At 31.5% G+C, this 20846-nt stretch overlaps 1 protein-coding gene across 2 annotated transcripts in view; it reads left to right on the plus strand.

Moving 5' to 3' along the window:
• LOC127710276 (calcium-dependent secretion activator 1-like) overlaps nt 1–8513 on the plus strand; it is a 93412-nt gene extending 84899 nt beyond the window's left edge. For both annotated transcript variants that reach the window (XM_052216059.1, XM_052216066.1), the window contains 4 exons: nt 1615–1722; nt 2313–2417; nt 4107–4193; nt 4979–8513. In XM_052216059.1, the coding sequence (XP_052072019.1) occupies nt 1615–1722; nt 2313–2417; nt 4107–4193; nt 4979–5089 (411 nt within the window). In that variant the 3' untranslated portion in view covers nt 5090–8513. The remainder of the gene's footprint in view (nt 1–1614; nt 1723–2312; nt 2418–4106; nt 4194–4978) is intronic.
• The last annotated feature ends 12333 nt before the right edge of the window (nt 8514–20846 follow it).

Below are 20846 nucleotides of genomic sequence, written 5' to 3' on the forward strand. Positions count from 1 at the left end.
AGGTAGATTCCGCTCTTATTTTCTGTTTTATTGTTGGTGTTGGAATGTGCAAACCATTTGCCTTAGCACAATGAACTTATATTTATTTATAAAAACTACAATACTTTTAGCAAATAAAGAACATGTATCATGTAGGGTTATTGAAGATTATGATATGCCCTTGAATTTTAAAACTTCATTGTGTTAGTAATTCAAATAGTTTATACCTTGCAGCAGGAATAAAAAACAAAATGGAGTAACCTTTGAAATATGTTGTTGATTCAAGGCTTACAAAACAGTCATATATGCCGGACATTTGTATAATGTCCGGTAAAAGTCCGGCTGGGCAAAGCATGAAACGGTCATCTCCTTTTTAGTTTTCAAGGCTTTAAGAGACGGTCATTTTAACATAATTCGCGATCTTTTTGACCGAACGTTTTGCCTTTAACAGCCACACGTTTCCAGTCATAAAAGTGACATGATCATTAAGTACTATCAAAACAACCCCTACTTTAATACCTTCTCATTTTAATCAAGGCTAATTAGTTGTCGAACAGCTGAAATTTAACTGTTCAGGTGACAGGTAAACTATTTTGAACCGGACATTGATCGGTCTATTCAAAGTTATTTTCTTACCTTTCAGCGGTTTGCATCTAATTAATTTAGTCAAAAAGATTTAAAGTATCAGAAATACGTTTACAAATATGATTTGATGAAAAAATTAAAAAGGTGAAAATGAAACATCGTCATAAACACGTTGTTTGTACTAGAGACATGTCTCTGTTTGAACTAGTACACTTGTGCGCATGTGTGAAATTTAATTATGCATCCTAATTGTTAAAAAAATGCTTAAATTGTCATTGATACCTTTATCTCACGTGTATTTCGATTGTTTTCTTGAAGAAATAACGTAGAAGGAGCTAATTCCACTCATTCATGCTTTGCAAACGTACACGGAATTTACGTATCCGTCTCTGGTCCATGTTTTACCATTGTCAAGATAACATCCGGTTAAGATTTAAAAACGAAAGTAAAGTTTTTGACAACGTTATTTTGCACAAATAAAGAGTCTAAGGCAAATATAAGTACGCTGATGTAATTTATTGTTGCACACCTCGAATGATGCACTGCCAATTTAACAGTTTACGTCCGAACTTCGAATTTGAATCAAAGAAAGTTTAATATCGTTTTTTTTTATGCCAATCATTGGGATGGCCAACTCGGCAACTGATTACCATAATTGCCTTTTGTTTATTTAGTCTTAAGGGATTAAAATCGGGATAACATATAAAATGTCCGGCTGGCTAAAAATAATTTTGGAAGCCCTGTGTTGATTATGAACAACAACTAACATTAGCTCATGTTAATTGTAATACATAACAATATGGAGAAGTGGTATGGTTACCAATGAGATAGCTATCCATTGATCAACAAAAAGACTAGGAAGGTTAAGCAAACAAAAATCATTCCAAAAAGACCAGATAAAAAACATTTTCATGTAATTGTACAGCCAACAACAATTACAGCCGACATTGTTAGGATTCATGTAAAGCATAGAAAGTTAAGTTGAGTTAACTATTTTGATCTATTCAACAATTGTGCATAACCACACATTTACAATAATTACATTTTCAGAAACCAGTAAATGAGCTCGGTAAATCCTATGTTGATTTTATGAGATGTAGTCTAGACCAAATAAGACAAAAAATAGCAGATGAATTGTTTACTTTGTCAATATTTGAGGTATGTTTTATATAAATGGTCCAAATTAAGGTATACTTCAAAGTTAGTATGACACTTTGGATGTCTTCTTGTGAAAAACAGTTAATCTTAGAATTCTTATAAGACAATTCCAGCTTTTTTTTATTTTGGATAATTGTTTGCTTTAAATCTCTGATTTTTTAAGCTTTTAATTGAAAACTATTGACAAACATTATGTGGTATCTGTATAGTGTATCTAAATCTATGAATTTCACAGGTTTTGTACATCTTATATATGTCCTAGGAAAAACAATTCAACATTAACTGTCATTAATGTCCTGTTCAGAGTAAGCAGTGGAATGATGTGGTTTAGATCACTACAGAAGAATTCTTTGTTTGGCGCAGTGCACATATATGGTTTGAGACTGCTACTTCTTTTGTTTTTGTTGTGGCCACTGGCCAGTCAAATAAAATATCAAGTAAAGAAATAACATACATCTTCCATTAAGGACTAAGTAATTTATTTTCACAGATGATGATATAAAAAAGGAAAAAGAGTTTTCCAAGCATTACATGCTAATTAGTAAGAGCAAAGTTTAAAGATAGATAAATCAGTTTATTTTTTATTTCAGCAATGGTATACAAGTCAAATGAAGATGACTTATGATTGGTTGTCAGATAGACTAGATCTTTCACTACATCCATACCAGCTAACTTGCATCATGACTATAAATAGAGTGAGTTTATATCTTTATAGTCAATTCAGTTCAATGTCAGATTTACTTCTGTAAGGTGTTGTGATTTGGGATTTTAAGTTAATATTCAAAGACTAATGGCTTCCATTCCTATGATATCACAAGGGTAAGTTTTAAAAGAGAAAAACATCATTTTCATCCTGTACTTTTAATACTTTAAACAAACAGGCTTCCAAGTTTTGTCAGTATAGTTTTGACTGGGCTCTGTTTCACCTGGATAGACTCAGGTGGGGTAAAATTCATGTGACCGCTGATCAGGGTTGAATTACTGAGCATATGCTTTTCACGTTAACAATAGATAAATCAATCAACAGTGGAGAAAAATTGGGCTTCTGTCTTCCATAGAGCCTCTAGAAATAATAAGCTTAGTAGCCAGCTGGCATTTATGGGTAAAATCTTAAATTCTGTTTTAGCTGTAGGCTCATATTTAGATATCTTGGAATAATGTTTGACTTGTTTAAGTATATCACACACCTAAATGAAAAAAACACACTGACTACTTGTATCATACCTGCCAACCCTCCTGTTTTGAGACTCCCTCTCAAATGGCGAAATTCAGGTAATCTCCCGCTTGCCGTTACCCTCCCACGTGGGAGTATAGAATCTCCCACTTTTGGATATTTTAACCTTGAATGACAAGTCAACATTAATTACGTTTATGTCTCAATGATGAGGGTTGTTTTTACCTGTAAATCACAGACCATGTGAAATTAAATGGCTTCACTTGACAGCTTGGGTGTCAAACATAGTACTAATTAACGATCATTAACGACTTTTGCTTCAAGCTTTGTGTTATTAAAAACAAATTTCGGGTTACTTCCCCTGTTTAATCCTCTTTTAAGTTACCCTTCTTAAAATAATGTGAATTAATAAAACAATATAAACTAAATACAAATTAAACAAAGAATCATAAAAGGATGGCAATTAAAAGATTTTGTATGCCTTAAGACAAAAAAAATAATTATATTTTAAAAATCACTTAAAAATTTATACTTCTATTCAATGTTTAGATTGAAATGTATAAGATATGTATTGAACCAAATTTGGTGATATATGTATGTGCACATGCTTAATGCACCATCTATGAGTCATTGACTACACTAATGCTCTCTAATAACAGAGGTATCTGTGGTGAAAAGTTGTCCTGATGGGATTCAATTGTCAAAGATGTTGAAATAGGAAAGAAATAAACAACACACCTTCTGTAGGATATAACCACAAAGTATATCTATTAACTCTTATATGTGTTTCATAGATGATTAAATAAACACTTCATATATTTCACTTGAAAATGTCGTTCACGCAAAATCTCCCCCTCAGCTGTCATAGCTGAGAGGGAGATCTCCCTCTTTGAAGGTTTCAGAGGTTGGCAGGTATGACTTGTATCATTAACTGTGGATTCATAATCATTTATTGGATATCAATTTCCGTGGGTTCAGGGGAACCATGAATTGAAATGTTCAACGACTTTATGAAATTTCATTAGGAATGTATGCAGACTTTGTTAACACCAGGAAATCAAATATCCCCGAAAATGCAAGTTTTTCATAATCTGCAAAAATTGGTTCCCACGAAAATGAATGGTTCTACAGTAAAAGATGTAGGCCTATAATTATAAAATGTGCCTTGGATAGTCATTGATAATAATGTTGTAATCTTATTATATTTTAGAAATGTTATTCAGACTTTGAACTTCAAGGTGTATTAGAGAATATATTAAATGATAAAACCTATCAGAACATTTGCAAAAGACTACAGGTAGGTCATATGTAATTATAAAGATTTATCATACTGTATTTCACATCCACATTAAATATTGAGTCAATATAATATGGTTTTGTCTTATTTCAAGTGTTGGTCAATATTACCTATAGTTTATGCCCGAGTGAAGAAAAATGAGAAGAGACCATAGGTACTGTCACAAATCAAATGTCAAAGAAGAGACAACTTCATAACCAAATTAGAATGATTAAAAGACAAACAGTAGTCAACAAAGCACTGCTAAGAAGACAATCTGTGATAATTCCTAATACTGTAAACCAACTAATCTTCGCGACTTTCGTGAGAAGAAAAATAGCATGAATATAAATCGTCGCAAATTTGTAAAACTTTGATTTTTCCTTATTTAACTACATGAAGTAAATTTGAGAATTGTGAAATTAAATTGCCTTGAAATGGGCTAGAAAGGGCTAATTGTGGAATAAAGTATCTGCGAAAATAAGTTGGTTTACAGTATGTGATCATTTTAAAATGAGGAAAAGAGAACAGGACTATTACAGACAGACTTAATGTTTTCAAAATGTTAAAGTGTTAGGTAAAGTTTTCTTTTGAGTAAAATAAAGTCATTAATCAACTATGCATAGTTTCATGAAAATCCATGAACAGATAAATTAAGTAAGGGCAGAACTATGTCAAATCCTATTCCATGAACTGATTAAATGTTTGTTACACAACTGTAGATAGAAGCTACCCACTGAGTACATACATTGTTGTCATAAGATTGTCCAATTTTATGTAAAAATGAATAATTTGTGTAATTATAGGTAGAAGAAGCTACCCATTCAGTAACACAGTGTGAGAAGAGATCAACAGGGTTTTTGGGAGGAGGTACCAGTAGTAATGTCAGTAATGATAGTGATGACGAATCAGATTAAAACTAGGGACCAGAACAAGCAACTTTTACCTCATGACAAAACTTATTAAACTGGTGACCTGTTGTGCCATGGAATAACCCTTTGGTACAAACTATGGCCTCTCTAAAAATGTTTTTGAGATTTCTTCTTATTGAAAATAGTTATTCTTACAGAAACATGGCTGGCAATATAAATAAGGGAACAACATTGTAGCATACTAGTATTAATATGCTTGTGGACATGTGCCATCTTCGACAGCTAACCAGCAATGAATAATGTTAACTATGAAATGCATTACCTTTATGCTGGAATAAAATATCTTTTAGGGATGTAAAATTATTTAAAAAATCACCTTTTCAAAGCTGAATAGCTGGATCAAAGCATAATAATATAATATTTGAAATTATTAGAAAGTTATGTAATCATTGATATATTAGAATTTACTTTGCTGGGCATAAAAACTTTCACAGCTTTAAATATCTCATATACTTTTGAATATTCAAATTTTTCAATTAGTTTTAAAACACATGGAAAGGGAATATAATGAAAAGCTGTTGCTATTTCTCTGTCATTTTGCATTACTATATGAATTTAGTAGATCTTGGCATTAACTTTCACCAAAAATTGTATTGACAATGTTATATTGTAGTTCAGCTTAGAAATTTATAAGGCCTGCTACACTTTGAAATTTCAGCAGATTCACATATGATATGCATCTGTCTCTTTGTTAATTCATCCATTCATATAAGATAAAATGTTGAATTGACAGATTAATTAAGCTGCTGCTAACTGCCATACTCATTTTATAAAGATATATTATTTTTTTTACTGTGCATAATATCCATTTGACACAGATAATTTTTTTATTTGTTAATTAAGAGGGTAGGAATGGGGTACCGTTATCCCACATGAGGAATGACAGTAAAAAATATTTGTTAAAATAACGTTAATGATAAAGATTTTACTCCATTTGACACTAACAGTGGCTACAAATCAAGATTTGAAAAATGACGATAAAATATTTAAGGCTCATCTGTCACTAATGGTAGCGAAAAACGGACGTTTGACGCTTGACAGTAAAGGGCATTCCTACCCTCATTTAAGGGCATATGTAACATGCACACTTGCTTTATAAAATTGTTTATGGTAATATTAATCTATCGATTATAAATACATATATAGGCTTAAATTATAGACTTGCTATCACCACTGTCAGATCTGATTTTCTAAAAAGTTAAATCCATGTTTTTGTTTTATTTTGAATTATTATTTTGTTAAGTATATTTCCTGATGATGATAAGGAGAGATGTTAATTATTTTGTTTAGAACATACCACAAACAGAACTAGAAGAAAAGAATGATATGAAATTGTTTCACAGCAATGATATTACCACTGTCATGGCATTTTTTACTAGTCATTCCAGAGAGCCTGTAATCCTGTGTTATTGATTCTTATTAAAGCCAACAAATGCTATCTTGTAAAATACATGTAAATATAAAAGTCTTCTTTTCATGAGGTCATTCTTTAGAGCAGAGTGAATGTGGTCAGTTGTAGCATTTTCAAAATCTATCAAACAATTCTGAGGCATGAACTTTGTGTCCATGTTGAAGTCCTCAATGTAACTTTCAAATGGCGACCAGTGATAAAAGGGTAGTTCTTTTGCTTTGGGTTTTGTAATGTGTGTGTGCAGAGATTTTATGTCATGAATTAATATATTATGCCATCTTTTTACTGATAGTAAGGGTAGCATCTGGTAAGGGTCATTTGACAAAAAAATTACAGTACTATTCTACATCTAGCTGTAAAACAAGATTCTTTTTTAGTCAAGTTGTTTCGAAAATCGAATTTGGCTTATCATATATGAATGCCGTCTATTTGTCAGGATGTTAATATGTTGGTTTCCAGGTAAATCTTTTTATTTATAAGCAATATCAAAACTTGGATTGATAATTACCCATTGGGTAAGGAAGAACTCTTTTGATTTTGGGGTCAATAGTTCAAAGATCAAGGTCACAGTACCTATTGATAGACTGAAATTTAGGTAAAATACTGGTTTCCAGATATCATCTTTTGAACCATTTGTCCAAATGTTACCACACTTTACATTCTTTGTCATCAGAACTAAAAAAAAATAAAGCTGACTCAATAAACTGTTTCTTCTACTACAAATCCAGAAAGATCACATCTCAGTTTATTCACCCATGGTGCTTCTGGAATTTTATGAATTATGAAAATAAATTCTAAGCCTTTTGCCTTTCATTGTTTGAATGAATCAGTGGACATTACACGCACTGAATCAGTAATTTCAGGAAAATTATTGAATCTATTCTAAGTGCAAAGAGAAGTGTACTCTCCTTTATTAAAACTATTGGTTGTGAAAGAATAATTTGTGGTTGTTAATGAAATCCTTTGTTGCATTTTTATACAATTATTTATTTTTATGAAATATTTTGTTGAAGTTTATTTATTTACTATTTATTTATATATAGATAATTCTTGTTTTATTTTTATCTATTTTCTTGACTTATACAGACAAAGTTAATTCTATAATATGAAGTCGGTGATGTTAACAGTTTTTAGTTTATATGCATTTAAGGTCAGTTAAAATAGAGTGAATAATGTCATTTAAAATAAATGGATAGTCGTTTATTCAAGTATACATTTATTTTTATTTTCAATATTTTAAAAATTGTAAATGTTCTATTTTAAAAGCCGAATATTGTGATTTATCAATATCCATGACAATCAGATTTTCCAGTTTCTTTTATATATGAAATAAGTTGAAGGGGTTTTGTCAATGAGACAGCAACCCAATGACAAAAAATCAAAAGACATCTAGAGATCAACATACGGTCTTCAATAATAAAGTGCCTGTTCAATATTTCTAGTGCAAAATTACCCTGTGTGTAGATATGTAATTAATACATATAACAGAGACACTCAAGGATCTGCCACAAACACAAAATTTCTCCAAAAATAAAAACATTAATATTTAACCAGAACCATTGTTAGTTACAACATGTTTTATTATTTTTATTAAATAGGATATGTATGCTTTGTAGATTTTTTCAAGGGTAATAAATTTTGCCAGTCTGCAAAAATAACTTTTGTCTGACTGCAAAAATAACTTTTAAGGTAGTGTAATAGAAGAATGTTGCAAAAAATGTACTCTACTAACTCTCATAGTAGAAATTTATAAATTCCATTATTGATATTAACATTCCTTCTGCATCAGTTTGTGTACAATTAATTGAAGTGTAGCTTAATTTTTTTATAAGGAATAATCCGATGTACTGGGGAAATGCAGCTAATATGATTACAATTAAGGATACTTTCATCAATTTTCTGCCAAAGAGCAAGAAAAGTATTTGATATTAAATACATTTGATAAATGATTGAACTGCAAACTATCAGCCTAAATTACAATAAACAATGCAATATGCATGCTAATTTTTTTTATTAGTCCCCTACCGACAAAGTCGAAGGGGACTTTAGGTTTGCACTCCGTCCGTCTGTCTGTACGTCTGTCTGTCCTTCTGTCAGTCCGGCAAATCAGTTTTCCACACTTTTTTTCTTCAAGCATATTGATTTGATAATTGGTATATAGTTTTATCATGACAACTTACAGACCAAGTTTGAATTTTGTTTCGGTTTGATGATTTTTTGCAGAGTTATGGTCCTTGGACTTTGAAAATTCACTTAAATTATCAGTTTTCTGCACTTTTTATACGGCTGCAAAAAAATTTTGTGGTCGTATATTGGTATGACGTTGGCGTCGTCGTCGTCGTCGTCGTCCGAAGACGCATTAGTTTTCGCACTCTAACTTAAGTTTAAGTGAATGGATCTCTATGAAATTTTACCATAAGGTTCAATACCACAAAAGGAAGGTGGGGATTGATTTTGGGGGTTATGGTACCAACAGTTAAGGAATTAGGGGCCAAAAAGGGACCAAAAATAAGCATTTTCTAGTTTCCAGACAATAACTGTGGAACGGTGTATGGATCTCTCTGAAATTATACTACAAGTTTCCATACCACAAAGGGATGGTTAGGATTTGCTTTTGGGGGTTATGGCTCAAACCGTTTAAGAATTAGGGGCAAAAAAGGGGGAAAAACAAGGTTGTCCTGGTTAATGGACAAATACTTTAGTACAAAACATAATTTAAAGCAGTGTAAGGGAGATAAATCAAATACATCATTGAAATTATCTCCCTTACACTGCTTTTAAATTATGTATAAAGTAATGGTTAATGAACAATTAAGATAATTTAAAACAGTGTAAGGGAGGTAATCCAAATACGTTTTGGTTACTTCCCTTACACTGCTTTTAAATTATGTTTAAAGAAATGCATATTTATAAAGGAAGACCAGTAAAAATATCTGCAAATGTTGCATCTTTTTTTTTTTCAAAAAAAATCCATATGAAAGATTTGACACTATATTTTAAATTCTATTATAAAATAGATTAAGTTAGCACTAAGGTAAATTAAAATGGGTAATTATGGTTGCAAACTCCATTGGAAATTTGAATTGAAATTATGACCATATCTTGAGGGAAAGAATTTTTTAAGGAAAAAAAAGGGGGGGGGGGGGTTTAAAGAAATTGTGGGGGGTCAATTTTTTCTCATTTCAGATTTCAGAAATTAAAAAGAATTATTCTTCAAATATTTTTTTTTTTTTAAATTTCAAATATTGAAAAATTTCAAGAAGTAATCTTTAATTGGACAGTATGGCGCATTAGATTTGTAAAATCTTTGACCACATTTATTTATTTGTTATGCCGAATCTAACAGTGTATTTAGATTTTTAATTTTGGGTCCAGTTTTCAAATTGGTCTACATTAAGGTCCAAAGGGTCCAAAATTAAACTTTGTTTGATTTTAACAAAAATTGAATATATGGGGTTCTTTGATATGATGAATCTAAACATGTATTTAGATTTTTGATTTTTGGCCCAGTTTTCAAGTTGGTCCAAATTGGGGTCCAAAATTAAACTTTGTTTGATTTCAACAAAAATTGAATATATGGGGTTCTTTGATATGATGAATCTAACCATGTATTTAGATTTTTTATTTGTGGACCCCGTTATCAAATTGGTTCATATTGAGGTCAAAAGGGTCCAAAATTAAACTTTGTTTGATTTCATCAAAAATTGAATTATTGGGGTTCTTTGATATGCCAAATCTAACCGTGTTTTTAGATTTTTAATTTTGGGTCCCATTTTTAAATTGGTCTACATTAAGGTCCAAAGGGTCCAAAATTAAATTTAGTTTGATTTTAACAAAAATTGAATTCTTGGGGTACTTTGATATGCTGAATCTAAACATGTGTTTAGATTTTTGATTATGGGACCAGTTTTCAAGTTTGTCCAAGTTGGGGTCCAAAATTAAACTTTGTTTGATTTCAACAAAAATTGAATATATGGGGTTCTTTGATATGATGAATCTAACCATGTATTTAGATTTTTTATTTGTGGACCCCGTTATCAAATTGGTTCATATTGAGGTCAAAAGGGTCCAAAATTAAACTTTGTTTGATTTCATCAAAAATTGAATTATTGGGGTTCTTTGATATGCCAAATCTAACCGTGTTTTTAGATTTTTAATTTTGGGTCCCATTTTTAAATTGGTCTACATTAAGGTCCAAAGGGTCCAAAATTAAATTTAGTTTGATTTTAACAAAAATTGAATTCTTGGGGTACTTTGATATGCTGAATCTAAACATGTGTTTAGATTTTTGATTATGGGACCAGTTTTCAAGTTTGTCCAAGTTGGGGTCCAAAATTAAACTTTGTTTGATTTCAACAAAAATTGAATATATGGGGTTCTTTGATATGCTGAATCTAACCATGTATTTTGATTTTGGACATTGGACCATAATAGGTAAATTAAAAAAATTCAAGTTCTTAGACCACATTCTTTCTATGTCAGAAACCTATGCTGTGTCAAATATTTAATCACAATCCAAATTCAGAGCTGTATCAAGCTTGAATGTTGTGTCCATACTTGCCCCAACTGTTCAGGGTTCGACCTCTGCGGTCGTATCAAGCTGCGCCCTGCGGAGCATTTTATTGTAAAATGTCTTGTTACCTTATATAATCACAGTATTTCGATAATATCAATTATACTCCCACTTACAGAGTGGATGGTATATTGCATTCATCTTGTCTGTCTGTCTGTCTGTCCATCTATAACTTTTCTTCACATATTTATCAGCTTGTGTATTGTGGAATGATTTGATATGTGGTCTGGAACTTTGAAATGATGAGTTGTTTGGTGTTAGCAATTTTTCAGATCTGCTAGGCGGTCACTTCTTGTTATTTGAATTTTTTATTATACCCACAGAGAATAGAATTTTTGGTTAGGTATTACTCAATTTGTATTTCATAAAATTGAGAATGGAAATGGGGAATGTGTCAAAGAGACAACAACCCGACCAAAGAGAAGTAAACACAATGATTTGATATTTGTTCTTGAACTTTCTAATGCTGAGTTGTAATGTGTAAGTTATTCTCAAATTTGCCAACTGGTCACTTACTGTTTGACAATATTTAAATTTTTTATCATACCCACTTAGCATGGAATTTTTGTCAATGTTTTATAATTAGTGAGAATATCACTATATTCTGTACAGCATGGCACGCAACTTTCACATTTTCATGTGGTAATTCAACATTTTGGGTGGTAAATTGCTTCTTTTTTACATTTTAAAAATTAACAGCCATACCCAACAATAGTGATTGAAATTTTGCTATAAAATGTCAATTTCAAAGATGTTGATGTAAATTAAATATCTTTTAGGGTATGACTTTTGTTCCTATCTAATTTAAATAAAATCTATGCATAATTCGAGCATCCTGGTCAATTATACTAATTATGACATGTTTATTATGTCACTTTTACATTATAAGTAACATCTTTGTACTGAACTGATTAGCCTAATTAAGAATGAATGTGAGATTTTCCACATTTTTGGATTAACAAAATTGTATTGTTAAGCTGTGATGTCTTTGAAGTACAATTCTTTTAAATTGACTACTGCAAATTCAGAAATTTTTGCTATATTTTAATTCATGCGAAAATTGTGACGGGATATTTTTTCACGAAAAATAAAAACTTGCAATTTAAATATTGGCAGCATTTTTTGCATGCAGTAGTTTCTTAAATCGTGATATTTTTTTATTTTTGTTTATTGTTTAACAATCACAGTAATAAATGCACTAAAAAATTTCTAAAGGAGTAGGTCCAGTAAGACCCCTTTTTGGCCCCAAAATATAGCATTTATTGGAAAGTAGAATACTTTTGTTACATAGATATGGGCTCTTTTTGACAATACAATGCACATGCATCAGATACTAGCATCATTAATCTATGCAAAACTACTGAAATCTTCACAATTTTAGCATTTGTGCTAATTTAAAGACAGTTTTTGTCTAAAATGAAAGTGGCCACATTTGTTTTCAGTCTTTATATTTAAATATATATTGTATTGGATGATAATACATAACATATGTAAAGGTTGAGACTGAGCATGAATGCGGCCACTTATATTTTAGACAAAAACCATCTGAAAAGTGATATGGCATATTTGAAAGATTTTTCATATTAAAGCTTGAATTTGAGCGTCTTTTGTGACCAAACCAGTTCAAATGTTTTCCATAAACAAATTGAATCGACTAAAGTACACACTTAAGTGTTTAAAAAATGTCAAAAATCTTTCTTCAGATATACTTTGAATTTTAGGCCAAAACTAGCCCTTACCGGACCTTCTCCTTTACAGTATCAGATTTTGAATAATCATTGATGATATAGTAGAAGAAACCATGATGTAGTATAAATATTGTTATAGATGACATTAGTTACAGTTTGAGGTCAAATACCTGCACTTAATGTTTGTATACTTGTAAGTAGATCAGTGACTTCTCGTTACCTGTCCTTACAAAGTTTAGGTTCACTATTTGAACCAGTAAGAAAACCAGCACATTGAATGTATAACATGTTTTTATAATGCCTTGTGTGAAAGTTAATATATCTATAGTTGTAGAGTTGTTATTGTAAGTAGATGAAGTGTTATAGGGTCAACTTGTTTTGTGTAGACATACAGTCTGAAAAGATTTTCTTTGAGTTGGAAGTATTTGGATATTTTTTTTAAAGAAGAATAATACCAAGAAAACAGAATAAACTTTTAACAAATCTGTTAAATAAATGAAAAATAGAGAATTTTAACTGTGATTTATATGGAAGTTAGTTCACCTTGTCCATTCACAACATTTCAATATTCATTTACATCAGAATTCTGAAACAAGTATTTGACACTATTCTTCTTTTCCTCATACTTCTCTGATGTCATATCTAATATTTTTATCTTCTAAAATATTTACCTAATTGTAAGAGTTACGTAGTAACTAGTATTGTTGATTCCTGGTGAAAAGCATCATATCCCTTGTAAAAAGTATCAAATAGCTAAATAATTATATGAATATATTAAACAGAGGGAGATGATAATTTTTTTTTCTGAATTTTTTTTTTCCCCCGTTCAAAATATACATTATTTTCTTAAATATAGATAATTTCACACTGTTATAATTATTTCTCTTATCTCTTATCTTATAAGACCATAGTTGATATTTCAGAAGACAATTTCCTATTGTATAGAACATTTCTAAATCTTGTTTGTCTTTCACTTAACTAATATTGTATTTAGACCAAAATATGCAATTTGATGTGCAATATCTGTTACTTTAACATGGTGCAGACTTTTATTGTGGAATAAATAGATATACCTGTTATGCTAGTGAATTAATTTCTTAGCCTGTGTCAGATAGCCTGTTTATCTCTATTTTCTTTTCTTTAATGATTAACTTCCATTTATATTAATTTCTCTGAAAAAGTAAATTTTAATTATACTAAATCTGAGGGTAAAATTTGTAAGGAAAAGTTGATGTCGAACTGAATTGGCTGCTCTCTTGAGGTCCTTTTGATTTTTATGCTGTAAAGAGTGTTTTGTATTTTTCTTTCAGAACTTGAGGCATTAAATGTGCATAATAACAGTCAGGATTCTACTTCGTCAAAATTATCTCCCCATTACGCCAGCTAATTTTTACAAAAGTAAAAGTGGAATCCATTGTAGGAATGACGTGCTGCAAATTTAGCTCTTGAAAACCGATAAATTTATCCACATAGCACCATTACGATCCTTATGTGCCAGTTGTATTTTAAAAGACAAATGTATCTACTAGCTACTGAGCATCATTTAATGTACTTTTCTGCATTTAGTCAACTTAAAACTATTGTCTGATCGGTCATGTGGAATTTTTCGAAAGTTCAAAAACATTTAAAAAAATTTGAATTAAATATTTCATGGAAGGGCAGACTAAAAATTTTAAGAGGTTGAAGACTAATAACCAACAACAACAACAACAACAATACTTTATTTTAAGAGGGTTACACAGTTAGCTATATAACTAATCTTCCCTGAGGCCCTCATCATAAAAAATCATAAACAAAATGCAAACATATACATTGCATACATTAGTATAAAAAGTCAAGTATGATAATAATGTTCAATACAACTTGATAAAATGTTATGAAAAAATAAACGTGATGACATAATCAGTTTTCAATATTTTTTCAACCCTAGATAACCCTAGATAACACACGCAAAAAATTAAGTTTTTTTGAAGTTATGCATTTTTAAGATCCTCTTGTAAAGTCTTATCATAAGTACTTTTAGTAAATATTTGTTATTCGAACACACCTACTCTGTTGTTATGACTCATTAGAAAGGTATTTCACTTGACCCATATATTTCATTTTTTAGTACCATGAATTTTTAATGTTATCAAATCAACCTGTAGCCTAAATAAATTTAATTTAATAGAATCTGAAGTGAGATGATGTATCAATTTTTTATACGACCGCAAAAATTTTTGCGGTCGTATATTGGTATGACGTTCGCGTCGTCGTCGTCCGGCGTCGTCCGAAGACACATTGGTTTTCGCACTCTAACTTTAGTTTAAGTGAATGGATCTCTATGAAATTTTACCATAAGGTTCAATACCACAAAAGAAAGGTTGGGATTGATTTTGGGGGTTATGGTACCAACAGTTAAGGAATTAGGGGCCAAAAAGGTGCCAAAAATAAGCATTTTTGTAACTTCCAGATATAACTTGTGTGTTAGTGTATGGATCTCTCTGACATTGTACCACAAGGTTCCATATCACAAAGAGAATGCTGGGATTGATTTTGGGGGTAATTGCCTCAAAATATTAGGAATTAGGGGCCAAAAAAGGGGCAAAAAACAAGCATTTTTCTAGTTTCATGACAATAACTTGTGTGAAAGTGTATGAATCTTTCTGAAATTGTGCTACAAGGTTCCATATCACAAAGGGAAAGCTGGAATTGAGTTTGGGGGTAATTGCCTGAAACGTTTAGGAATAAGGGTCCAAAAAGGGGCCAAAAATAAGCATTTTTCGTTTCCAGACAATTACTTGTGTTCAAGTGTATGGATCTCTCTGAAATTGTACCACAAGGTTCCATATCACACAGGGAATGCTGGGATTGATTTTGGGGGTAATTGCCTCAAAATTTTAGGAATTAAGGGGCCAAAAAAGGGGCAAAAAACAAGCATTTTTCTAGTTTCATGACAATAACTTGTGTGTAAGTGTTTGGATATTTCTGAAGTTGTACTACAAGGTTCCATATCACAAAGGGAAAGCTGGAATTGAGTTTGGCGGTTATTGCCCGAAACATTTAGGAATTGGGGGCCAAAAAGGGGCCAAAAAACAAATTTTTCTAGTTTCCAGACAATAACTTGTGTTCAAGTGTATGGATCTCTCTGAAATTGTACTGCAAGGTACCATACCACAAAGGGAAGGCTGGGATTGAGTTTGGGGGTGATGAATCATAAGGGGGTTCAAAAAATTTGGAGGGGGGGGGGGGTATTTTTTTTCTTTTTCTTTTTTTTTCTTTTTTTTCCTTTTTTTTCTTTTTTTTCCTTTTTTTTTTCTTTTAAAATTTTCCATTTTAAGTTGGTTATTTCTGATTTATATTTAAAAGCAAATAATAATGATATGGTAGGAGATACACACCAAACAGGATGTGTAAATTATTATATAATAAGTATTGTGCAATAGCAAGAAATTTTCAATTGCACAGTATTGCACAATAGCAAGAAATCTTCAATTGCACAGTATTGCGCAATAGCAAGAAATCTTCAATTGCACAGTATTGCGCAATAGCAAGAAATATCCAATAGCACAATATTGCCCTATAGCAAGAAATTGTCAATTGTGCAGTATTGCGCAATAGCAAGAAATATTCAATTGCACAGTATTGTGCAAAAGAAGATACTTCGTATAAATTGCTTATTTCTTGACCAATTTCAATGGGGTTTTATTCTTGAATTCTTGGGGTTCTTTAATATGCTGAATCTAACCGTGTATTAAGTTTTTATACGACCGCAAAAATTGAAAATTTTTTGGTCGTATATTGGTATGACGTTGGCGTCGTCGTCGTCGTCGTCGTCGTCGTCGTCCGGCGTCGTCTGGCGTCGTCCGAAGACACATTGGTTTTCGCACTCTAACTTTAGTTTAAGTGAATGGATCTCCATGAAATTTTACCATAAGGTTCAATACCATAAAAGGAAGGTTGGGATTGATTTTGGGGGTTATGGTACCAACAGTTAAGGAATTAGGGGCCAAAAAGGGGCCAACAATAAGCATTTTTGTAACTTCCAGACAATAACTTGTGTGTAAGTGTATGGATCTCTCTGACATTGTACCACAAGGTTCCATATCACAAAGGGAAGGCTATAATTGATTTTGGGGGTAATTGCCTCAAAATGTTAGGAATTAGGGGCCAAAAAAGGGGCAAAAAACAAGCATTTTTCTAGTTTCATGACAATAACTTGTGTGTAAGTGTTTGGATATTTCTGAAATTGTACTACAAGGTTCCATATCACAAAGGGAAAGCTGGAATTGAGTTTGGGGGTAATTGCCCGAAACGTTTAGGAATTGGGGGCCAAAAAGGGGCCAAAAATAAGCATTTTTCTAGTTTCCAGACAATAACTTGTGTTCAAGTGTATGGATCTCTCTGAAATTGTACTGCAAGGTACCATACCACAAAGGGAAGGCTGAGATTGAGTTTGGGGGTGATGAATCATAAGGGGGTTCAAAAAATTTTGGGGGGGGATTTTTTTTTTTCTTTTTTTTTTCTTTTTTTCCTTTTTTTTTTCTTTTAAAATTTTCCATTTTAAGTTGGTTATTTCTGATTTATATTTAAAAGCAAATAATAATGATATGGTAGGAGATACACACCAAACAGGATGTGTAAATTATTATATAATAAGTATTGTGCAATAGCAAGAAATTTTCAATTGCACAGTATTGCACAATAGCAAGAAATCTTCAATTGCACAGTATTGCGCAATAGCAAGAAATCTTCAATTGCACAGTATTGCGCAATAGCAAGAAATATCCAATAGCACAATATTGCGCAATAGCAAGAAATTGTCAATTGTACAGTATTGCGCAATAGCAAGAAATAATCAATTGCACAGTATTGTGCAAAAGAAGATACTTCGTATAAATTGCTTATTTCTTGATCAATTTCAATGGGGTTTTATTCTTGAATTCTTGGGGTTCTTTAATATGCTGAATCTAACCGTGTATTAAGTTTTTGGATTTTGGGCCCCGTTTTTAAATTGGTCCACATTGAGATCCAAAGGGTCCAAAATTGAACTTTGTTTGATTTCATCAAAAATTGAATTATTGGGGTTCTTTGATATGCCGAATCTAACCGTGTATTTAGATTCTTAATTTTTGGTTCTGTTTTCAAATTGGTCTACATAAAGGTCCAAAGGGTCCAAAATTAAACTTTGTTTGATTTCAACAAAAATTGATTATATGGGGTTCTTTGATATGCTGAATCTAACCATGTATTTAGATTTTTGATTATGGGCCCAGTTTTCAAGTTGGTCCAAATCGGGGTCTAAAATTAAACTTTGTTTGATTTCAACAAAAATTGAATAAATGGGGTTCTTTGATATGCTGAATCTAACCATGTATTTAGATTTTTGATTATGGGCCCACTTTTCAAGTTGGTCCAAATCGCGGTCCAAAATTAAACTTTGTTTGATTTCAACAAAAATTGAATATATGGGGTTCTTTGATATGCTGAATCTAACCATGTATTTAGATTTTTGATTGTTGGGCCCCGTTATCAACTTTGTCCACATTGAGATCAAAAGGGTCCAAAATTAAACTTTGTTTGATTTCATCAAAAATTGAATATATGGGGTTCTTTGATATGCTGAATCTAACCATGTATTTAGATTTTTGATTATGGGCCCAGTTTTCAAGTTGGTCCAAATCGGGGTCCAAAATTAAACTTTGTTTGATTTCAACAAAAATTGAATATATGGGGTTCTTTGATATGCTGAATCTAACCATGTATTTAGATTTTTGATTATGGGCCCAGTTTTCAAGTTGGTCCAAATCGGGGTCCAAAATTAAACTTTGTTTGATTTCAACAAAAATTGAATATATGGGGTTCTGTAATATGCTGAATCTAACCGTGTATTAAGTTTTTGGATTTTGGGCCCCGTTTTTAAATTGGTCCACATTGAAGTCCAAAGGGTCCAAAATTTAACTTTGTTTGATTTCATCAAAAATTGAATTATTGGGGTTCTTTGATATGCCGAATCTAACCGTGTATTTAGATTCTTAATTTTTGGTTCCGTTTTCAAATTGGTCTACATAAAGGTCCAAAGGGTCCAAAATTAAACTTAGTTTGATTTTAACAAAAATTGAATTTTTAGGGTTCTGTGATATGCTGAATCTAAACATGTATTTAGATTTTTGATTATGGGCCCAGTTTTCAAGTTGGTCCAAATCGGGGTCCAAAATTAAACTTTGTTTGATTTCAACAAAAATTGAATATATGGGGTTCTTTGATATGCTGAATCTAACCATGTATTTAGATTTTTGATTTTTGGGCCCTGTTATCATTTTTGTCCACATTGAGATCAAAAGGGTCCAAAATTAAACTTTGTTTGATTTCATCAAAAATTGAATTCTTGGGGTTCTTTGATATGCTGAATCTAACCATGTATTTAGATTTTGGATATTGGACCATAATAGGTGAATGTCCAATTTAAAATTTTTAAGTTCTTAGACCACATTCATTCTGTGTCAGAAACCTATGCTGTGTCAAATATTTAATCACAATCCAAATTCAGAGCTGTATCAAGCTTGAATGTTGTGTCCATACTTGCCCCAACTGTTCAGGGTTCGACCTCTGCGGTCGTATCAAGCTGCGCCCTGCGGAGCATTTTATTGGTTTTTGGGCCCCGTTTTCAAATTGGTCCACATTGAGGTCCAAAGGGTCCAAAATTAAATTTTGTTTGATTTCATCAAAAATTGAATTATTGGGGTTCTTTGATATGCCGAATCTAACCGTGTATTTAGATTCTTAATTTTTGGTTCCATTTTCAAATTAGTCTACATTAAGGTCCAAAGGGTCCTAAATTAAACTAAGTTTGATTTTAACAAAAATTGAATTCTTAGGGTTCTTTGATATGCTGAATCTAAACATGTATTTAGATTTTTGATTATGGGCCCAGTTTTCAAGTTGGTCAAAATCGGGGTCCAAAATTAAACTTTGTTTGATTTCAACAAAAAATGAATATATGGGGTTATTTGATATGCTGAATCTAACCATGTATTTAGATTTTTGATTTTTGGGCCCCGTTATCAACTTTGTCCACATTGAGGTCGAAAGGGTCCAAAATTAAACTTTGTTTGATTTCATCAAAAATTGAATTCTTTGGGTTCTTTGATATGCTGAATCTAACCATGTATTTAGATTTTGGATATTGGACCATAATAGGTGAATGTCCAATTTAAAATTTTTCAGAACTGTATCAAGCTTGAATGTTGTGTCCATACTTGCCCCAACTGTTCAGGGTTCGACCTCTGCGGTTGTATCAAGCTGCGCCCTGCGGAGCATTTTATTTTACTTTATACGTTTTCAAGACAGAATAGTCAACTCAAACATGCCCAAACATAAAATAACTTTCTCTTTTCGATGAAATTATTGCCCATGTTTAGGATTTTTTCCCAAAAAACTGTCGCCGGGGACAGAGATGCTAGTAAATGCTTTAAAAAGATCAATCTATTATCTTTCTGTGGAATTTTTTTCAGCTGAATTTATGCTTATGCACAAAAAAGATCCACTTGTATTTGCACCTACCACAATCAACTGTTTTATGAAAATTTGTCTATAATTTAAAAGTTTACAATATCTCGAAGCTCCATACTATAATTTAAGTAAAAACACGTATATAAGATGCATAAAATCCTAAATTATACACCTTTATTAAACTTTTAAAGCCCATAGAAACAGATGGAAACAATTTAAATATACCAATTTGACTTTTTTACCTTCTCTAACAAAGAGTTCCATTTCTTTTGTTTAATTTCAACTGGGTAAAGGTAAATCCAGGTACTTGTTGTGCTCACTGAGATCTGTGTCATGAATATGTTTATATTGATAATCAGCATTATCAGTGATATTGCTTTGCTATGTTTTTGAGATCATCATTACTGTAAATTCAGAAATTATTGCGATTTTGTCATTTTAGACTAAAATGCGATTTTAATTTTTGCGATATTGAGAAAAATCCTGTTTAACTCATATAGAAAATTTCAAAATGCGAGTTTTAATTATTGTGATTATAACCTGGTCGCATTTTTCGCAATAATAAAAACATCGCAATAA

The sequence above is a fragment of the Mytilus californianus genome, unplaced genomic scaffold (assembly GCF_021869535.1).
Source record: "Mytilus californianus isolate M0D057914Y unplaced genomic scaffold, xbMytCali1.0.p SCAF_1, whole genome shotgun sequence".
Taxonomy (NCBI): Eukaryota; Metazoa; Mollusca; class Bivalvia; order Mytilida; family Mytilidae; genus Mytilus; species Mytilus californianus.